At 47.6% G+C, this 8,161-nt stretch overlaps 1 protein-coding gene across 2 annotated transcripts in view; it reads left to right on the forward strand.

The window, feature by feature from the left end:
• mgat3b (beta-1,4-mannosyl-glycoprotein 4-beta-N-acetylglucosaminyltransferase b) overlaps positions 1-7,861 on the forward strand; it is a 58,107-nt gene extending 50,246 nt beyond the window's left edge. For both annotated transcript variants that reach the window (XM_084565878.1, XM_084565879.1), the window contains 2 exons: positions 145-427; positions 574-7,861. In XM_084565878.1, the coding sequence (XP_084422004.1) occupies positions 145-427; positions 574-1,071 (781 nt within the window). In that variant the 3' untranslated portion in view covers positions 1,072-7,861. The remainder of the gene's footprint in view (positions 1-144; positions 428-573) is intronic.
• Positions 7,862-8,161: the final 300 nt, after the last annotated feature.

Genomic DNA, 8,161 nt, shown 5'->3' on the forward strand with positions numbered 1-8,161 from the left:
TAGTATAAAAATCTCTTTATAGCCTTTTGAAAGTGGTTGATGCATTACACTCAAATAATTATTCAATTTATGCGAGTTTCTAGGGCTTACTTTCAAATTTTTGGGATGAAAGAATCTTCTTAATGATATTTGTAATCTCCCTAGTTTCCTGCGGCTCCTTCTCAACGGCACGTACGACTACATCCGCCACAAGATCCTGTACGTGTTCCTTGACCACTTCCCAGAGGGCGGTCGGCAGGACGGCTGGATAGCAGACGACTACTTGCGTACCTTCCTGACACGCAACGGCCTATCCAGGGTGGTGGGAGGAAGATCTGACGACGTCTTTGTCATCAACGATGCAGATGAAATCCCAGCACACGAAGGCCTCCTTTTCCTCAAGCTCTTCGACGGTTGGACGGAACCTTTCGGCATCCACATGCGCAAGGTAACAGCACTGTTTCAGCTTGTGTGTAGCATGACATTGGGATCTTGCTTTGTCGTACTTAAGCAACTTTCTTTGATCTGTTTCCATTTAATGCTTTAAGCTGTATGTAATTCTGTTTTGTTCCCCTCCCCCCTCTCTGTGCCCAGTCATTGTATGGCTTTTTCTGGAAGCAGTTTGGGTCTCTAGAAGTGGTGTCAGGCTGCACGTTGGGGATGCTCCGCTCCGTCTACGATGGCGACGGCATCAAACTGCGCCGTCGCGAATATTACACCATGCCGGGGTTCCGAAAGTACGAGAACGACACTGGGCACATCCTGGTGCAGTGGTCGGTGGGCAGCCCTTTCCACTTCGCCGGTTGGCACTGCTCCTGGTGCTTCACGCCCGAGGGGATCTACTTTAAGCTGGTGTCAGCGCAGAATGGGGACTTTCCTCGGTGGGGCGACTACGAGGACAAGCGAGACCTCAACTATATCCGCGATCTTATCCGAACAGGGGGCTGGTTTGACGGCTCCCTGCAGGAATATCCGCCAGTGGACACGAAAGAGCACATGTTTGCCCCCAAGTACATGCTGGAGCACTATGACAGGTACCGCTACCTCCTCGAGAACCCTTACAGCAAAGTCTACAGACATAATGAGGGCTAGGACTTGAACCGGGCAACAGTAAGTCAAATAACTGGTGTGGCCCAAGCGAGGCCTCGGCACTGAGTTTTCAGGAGTGGATGGGGGTACTGGTGAACTGCATCTCCCATTGGAGTAAAACTAAATGTATCTCCGCCAGGCAGCACTGATGTTGCAGGGATTTCAAATCTCTTTAAAAATCATTATTTTGGGGTCAATAAAGGGAACACACTGAATCACATCCACCATGGATTTACAAAGAGGTCGAGAGGATACAACCACTGGATGGACAAAGTCATTGATCTCCTCCCTTTTTGGGGGAAAGGCCAAGCTGTCTCTCTTTTCGTCACACCACCCGCCCACCCCTTTTCTTCGCCCGCCAATTTGACACGCCTCTTCTCCGAGAGAAAAGGGCCGAGCTTCAGAGACAAAGCTAGGGATATTTCGCAAGCGTGTGAAACCTGTGGAGATGAGAAACTGAGAAGATGAGAAACTGCCCGGTGTGTTTTTTTTTTTCTTCCCCCGTCTGTGTTTACTAAAGTTTACAGACTTGCTGATGTTTCCGCTCCACCCTTGGATGTCTTCCTGTCATATTTGGTGACCTCCCAGAAACAGACTCATGTTCAGACATTACAGTGCATTCGCTTGGTATTCAAGAAAAAATGGTAAATCCTGTTTAAGCCCTGCCGGAGTACCTAGCACCAAATCAAAAGGAATGACTCAGTGGAAATGTTTCAGCTCGTGCATATGCTCACATTCACCTACATGCACCTTACCGGTTTGTAAAACAAAAAGTGCGCGTGGTCTGTCTTTACATCATGTTGTGAGTTTTTTGGGGGGGCTATGAAGGGTGGACGAGATCAGCCAGATGAAATAGAAGACACAAACATGAAGCGGGGACTGGGGCGCAAGAGAGAAAGGGGCATAATAAGGGAGGAAGAGAGCGGTGATGAAAAGGAAAGAAAAACCGTCCACTATTGCAGGGATGAATGTGTGTGAATGTGTTTCCCCAGAACTAACGGACAGCTCTGAATAAACCGTGCCCCGTTGACGGCAATCTGAGGTGGTTATTGCCATTTTTGTTCGTGGGGGGAAGGCTCACCCTTTTACTTTACATCCCTCCGTCTACCCAGAAACTGAGATAACTTTGTCTCCTTGGAAACTAAAGTACGGGATGGGTGTTTTGGTGAGATATGAGTGGGTGGGTTCACGTCAGACAAGGAGCTGCAGTGTTCAGAAGAGGTCAGTCTTGACTGAGGGTCCCCCGAGGTTAAATATTTTGCTTTCTACTCAGCTGCCAATTGCAGATTCTGAAAATGACTCTTCAGAGCCTTTTCTTTTTCTCAGATACGCGTCGTTATATTCCATGTGTCTTTTTTCTCTGTGTTTCCTCTTTGACAAGAGATATTTCTTCTCCTCAATTCACTTATTGGCTGCTTTCTCTACTTATTCCAAAAAGTCCAACTCATCTTCAAGTTTCACCTCATTCAGACATTCAGCCATGCCCTGGCTCTCAATCCATCTCAAGTCCGGATCCATTTCGTGTTAATCCTTTCAATAATAAGGGCCTATTCATCTCAACTCTGCCTCATCCCCCCCCACCTGTCTCGACAGGACAAGGCAGCCGTTACCATGGCGATGCCTTCCCTTTGCCCACAGATCACCTTATCTGAACGTTCAGGCATGAGCGCTCACGCCCGAACGTTGGCGTAGACAGCCGCTGATGTGGCGAGATCGGCCAAAACCGCCACCCTGAGATCGTTGGCAGCAGCTGATGTTGTAGACGGTTTGGCAAAACATGTTTTTGCCTGTGGGTGCGCCGTGATGTGGGCGGAGGCCAGCGGGAAAGCTGGGCTCCATTCTTGCAATGTTTACAACGCCGCTAATAAAGCTACACACGAAGCAGCAGCAGCCGCCGGATCCGCAAACAGCAAGTGCATTGATTTTTTTTTTTTTCCCGTCTCTAACATCAGATCGACTGTAGCTGCCATCTGCGTCTTTGATGCCCTGTTTTTTGCAGATGCTGTTCAGCTTCGGGCTAGATGTTGATTCAAGGTGAAGCGCTCCTTTAGAGGAATAAAAAAATAATTTTGATTGGTCGCTGAAGGGGGTGAGGATAGGACTCAAAATAAATCTAAATAATAAAGTTATAGTATCATGTTGTACCTTTAATTTAAGACACTGGCTCAGGATGATTTCCACACAGACGGGTTAGAGTTCTCTTCAGCTTTTTCACCCTTTCTCTGAATCAGTCGTTGGATCACAACTAAGATAAAACCCTAAAATAAAATAAAAAAGTCCTCTGCTTAGAAGCATTTCCGTCCCCTCGGTTCATCCGCATACCGTTTCTCCTCTGAGCTCGTGGCGGGAGAATGAGATTAGCCAACAGGCTGCCGACAGTTGTGTCGGGCCTCCGCTGCTGCTGCTGCCGCTGCCGCCTCGATGGCAGCGTGGTCTGTGGCGGCAGCTGTTAGGGGTTTGGTGTTGGGAGCCAAAAAAAAAAAAAAAAAAAAAAAAAGTCCCATGCAAACCCAGAGGGGCTGCAGAGTCATGAGCTTTAGGGATTTGACGTGAGACGACAAAGATGCCGGATGTGACGTTTGGTTTTTGCGTTCTAAATTAGATTTTTAACACTTGTGCAGTGTGGATCTTGCACGTCATGAATTCAGGCAGTCCTTCCTTTTTATTTGCTTCGCGTATCCACTGCTGAATTAATTAATATTTATTGAGCTATTCCATCAAAACACCATCAATGGCGCAGAAGTGCTTTCCGGTATCAGCAGTCAACACCAAACCGACTAAGGTATCAAATCCAATTAACAGAAGAACTGTTCCTGCCCACTACCCTCCAACTTCGAAGCCTCAAACCACAGCTGACTCACTCCGTCGGTCTTAAAATGACTTCACACTCTGACATGTTTTCAAAAAAACAACAAGTTTGTGCTTCAGAGTTAAACGCCATGTCAGGAATGCGACCGCAAAGGGGTGTCGGTTCAGTCCCGCGAAGGATTGGGGGAGTTTATGTATGCGTTCAAGCTTTTGCCAGGAGGTATTTAACTGGAGTCGACTCCCAGCTCTGCAACGAGGCTGCAACATCTGGTGAACAGCGTGTATGTTTGCATATCTGCGTGTATGCTATGCGCTTTTGTGTTATTCCGTGCGGCGGCTCCGAGTGGTCCACGGCAGATAAGTGCGTCCGGGCTGTTGAAAGACAAGCCGTGGTTACTTCGCTTGGCCTGTTGCCCCATTATCACTATGGCAACAATCCCCTTGTGGAGTTCCTGAGATCCCAGCCTGAGGTCATCAACCGAGATAGCAGACCAATGGGATAAGAGGTGAGGGAGTGCGTGTGACATACAGTAAGACTGGAGATTTCACAGTGCATTCCACTTAAAGGACAGCAAATAATGCAAAATGTTGCCCGGTAATTGTCGGTGAATGTCGTCAGAGTGGTGCAGAGCCTTAGAGTAGTGACATGGCCTCTTTCTTCTGCAGTTTTGTTTGTGTTTTTCCTTGATTTGCCTGCCTCATCACAGCATGCAATCTATTTGCATGATGAGCAGAAAGGGTAGACAGGAAACATCTTTTTTTAGCTTAAGCCAGGAATGAAGCATGAACGAGGACCGAGCCAGAAACAAAATACAAGTAGTCCCTTTTTTTTTTTTTTTGATGAATCGAGACAGGAATCCAGAAAGAGACATTTCAGAAATAATCCTTCCAGTGCGGTTCCCCAGGTTGACAGTCTTATTGGATGAATCGCCGCCACGACGCGGGGGAGAGGAGGCGAGGTAATGAGCTTGACCGAGCGGCTTTGATTTTTCACTTTGATGAGGGGGAGAGTCATCACGGCGGTGAAATGAAAACCGTCCAAACGAAGGGAGCGGCTCATCATCCCCGTAAAAGAAAAATCTATAAACCGGTGACACTTTAAGTGAAGATGAGGTTGCCGTGTTGAAATACTGGAGAGCGGCGCTTCTGCGCCGCCTCGCTGGGCTCGCGATGGATTCGAGGAGGCCGATATCCAAGTGTGGTGGTCTGTCTCGCTAGAGGAGACCTCAGCTGGTGTTATAGACAGAGGACATTTATGTTAACGGGGAATGTGTTTGCAGCTCAGGCCGATGCATGCTGCTGTTTTTTGTCGAGATCAAGCCGTAAATCTAAACTAAAGCTCTAATCCGATCTGTGATGTCTTCCTCTGCATATGCTCAGCCTGTCAGAAGTCTCGCTCGCTCGGTTTTTCGGCAAAGTTTTGTTTCCATTTTGACGACGAGCGCGACGTCCGCTTCGAATAAAAGCGCCCTTCGCGTCGGAGCTCAGCGAGCAGATTGTAAACACCGCAGGAGCCGCTCGACACGGCCAGAAATGGAGTTCAGAGGAGAGACGGTTCACATCTGTGTCAAAAATGGTAACCTGGCAAATGAAATAAAAAGTAGGAGGAACTGAGAGCGGTTGTTCTTTTTTAGCCTAGCGTCAACCACAGAACTTACCAGATTTGCCACTAAACCTTTCGATAATTCGTTAAAGACTCTGACAGGACAAGAAAACAACATTTTTCAGCATTTTCTACACCCAACCAAACAGATTTTGACCAATTTGGCTATAAAATAACGAGATTATAACTAGATGTGTCATCACCACGGATTGATCTCGAGAAAATAACCATCAAAACAGAGGGTTTACCTTCCCTTCATTTGGTAATAGCCAGCCTGCAGCCACATATTTGCCAAACATTCAAGTCAAACTCTTTGACTTTTAACTTTACGGGTTTTCTTGGGCAGCCCGCCATCAAATAATCTGTAATAAGAGGAGCCGCTCGCTTCACTTGATTGGAACTGAGGGAATAAATTAAGCGTAAAATGCAAAACCGTTAAAGGAGACTGAGCGGTGTTGCCGTTGTCGCCACCGCCGCAGCAGCAGCAGCAGCAGCAGCAGCAGCAGACAGGGTTCGGAGTTGCGTTGCTAGGAAACAGCCGGGTGTTATTTGCTTATCGGTTGCTGATATTAGCCACGGGGAAATAACCGTTTGGAAGGTTTTATGTCTGGAAATGTGGAGTGGTCTAAACGCTGGATGTCAAGTGCTGTCAGCGGGTGGTTTTTTTTTTGTTTTTTTTTTAAGTAATATTTACATCGTCACTGCGTTGAGGTTGAGTCCTTTACTCCATCGTATCAGTACCGAGTTAACGCTTGGATATCAGCGAGTCTTTCCGTTTAGTTTAATGCAACCGACAGTGTTTAGGGATGAGCACATAATAGGCGAGAGAGAGCAAAGAGGCTAAGAGAAGAAATTGAATTGTGCGCTTAAACTAACCCTAAGACTGCACAAAATCAGAACCATCGGTCTATATAGATCTCCATCAGCCTCCAAAACCCCCCATCGGTCCAGCCCTCTTTTCAGCACGCGCACACTAACCATCAACACATGTTTGTAGACTTTAGCACGTGTGTGTATCCTGCACAGATGTGTTCCTGCAGGCTTGTGTTGCCTCCCCCCTTTCCCTTCCCTCCTGCCTCCGCCTCCGCCACCACCACCATCGCCATCACCCCCCCCCATCTGTTGTTGTGCTCACAGAGCAACCTACTGGCTGCTCGTCTGTGGGGCTTACATGCCTTCACGGCTCTGGACCCCCGCCATTGATCTTTTCCAAGAAACATTAGTAGAGAGCAGGGCCGGAAATCAAAGGGAGGAGGAGGAGGGAGTGAGGGTGCAGAAGGAGGGAGGCTCCATTTTACTGGGGTTCCTTCTTTTTTGCCTTTGTTCTCCCAAGTAATTTCCTGCTTCTATTTCTTTTTGACGTCTCTCCCGCGTTGGTGTGCGGGATGGCGTGGGAACCCTGCAATGTATGTGAAAAAGCCGCTCGCGCCGTCTCCGCGCACAAGTGCTTCTTTTGTCAGCTTTGACTTTCAGCTCGTGCGTTCCGAGGTTCCTAACCGGGAACGCTGCGGCCGAATCGGGCAGAACGCTCTTAGGCTTTCGAGTCAAATGAAGGCATTAAGTTCCCGGAGTAGGAACCGTCGCCTCGGCCGTAAACATGTTATTATTCTCTTCATGCAAGCGGCGGAGAGAGCGTTCGCATTCCACAAACTGAGCAATAATCACGCCTGCTCCCGACAGCTGCGCTGATGTGTCACCGCTGATTGGAAAGTACTCCGTCTTAAACCGCAAGCACTGCCTCCAAACAAGTCTCTAACTTTATTTTCTTTTTTGTCCTTCGAGCCCTTCAGATGTGAATTTGGTAAAAAAAGGTCAGCTCAACCAAATACCAAAATTCCCACTTGTCTCCAGTGGTGCAGTATCTGAATTTGTTTTGTTCTACCGTGTTCTTTTTATACCTTGCCACTAAACTGAGCAGCGTGGCTAGAAAAAGGCTTCCACTGGGAAGTAATTATATTCCTTTTGTTTAGCGCTGAGCAGCAGATTAGAGGCGGCAATGAACAGGAAATTAATTACAACCACTAACTCCACCGCCTCTGTAAACATGTCAGGTTTTATCATATGGAATTTATAGGCGATGTACGCGCGTCGCTCTGCGTTTGTAAGTCAGGACTCGCAACACTTCTTCCAGGACAGATTGGCGGCTTCGGGTTGGGTTGGGTTGTGGGACGGGAGTCAGGTCCAGGAGTCCATATGTTCTGACACGGCAGATCAAAAAAAAAAAAAAAAAAGATGAAAGTCAGCGTGGCGCCACGGAGACAGATGGACGCGCACTGGAAGAAAAAAAAAAATAAAAATAAGTCGGGCGGGCAGAGCGGCCGACGCCACCTGGCTGCACATCAAATGCCATCGGAGCCCGGGGAGGGAGGGAGGGAGGGATGAGCAAGAGTGTTAGTGTGCGACAGACCGCGATATGTACGGCCACAAATTACACAGACATCGATGTCATGCCTTTGGGTGTATTGTTCTGGCTGAGGCCTCTTGATTGCAGTTATTATCATAAAGGCCCTAGTTTAACTTCAAATCAAAATATTTCTGCATAAAATGAAGCATTCCTGACCAAAAATATAACAACTTATGTAGCGGGTCACAAAATTTCATTGCCTTTCATATTAAGAATTTAAAGCTTCATTGCAGAACGTTTGTCTCCCCCTTCTGGCAGTGAGAAGAATTACACAAACA

Source organism: Chelon labrosus (assembly GCF_963514085.1).
Source record: "Chelon labrosus genome assembly, chromosome: 2".
Classification (NCBI taxonomy): Eukaryota; Metazoa; Chordata; class Actinopteri; order Mugiliformes; family Mugilidae; genus Chelon; species Chelon labrosus.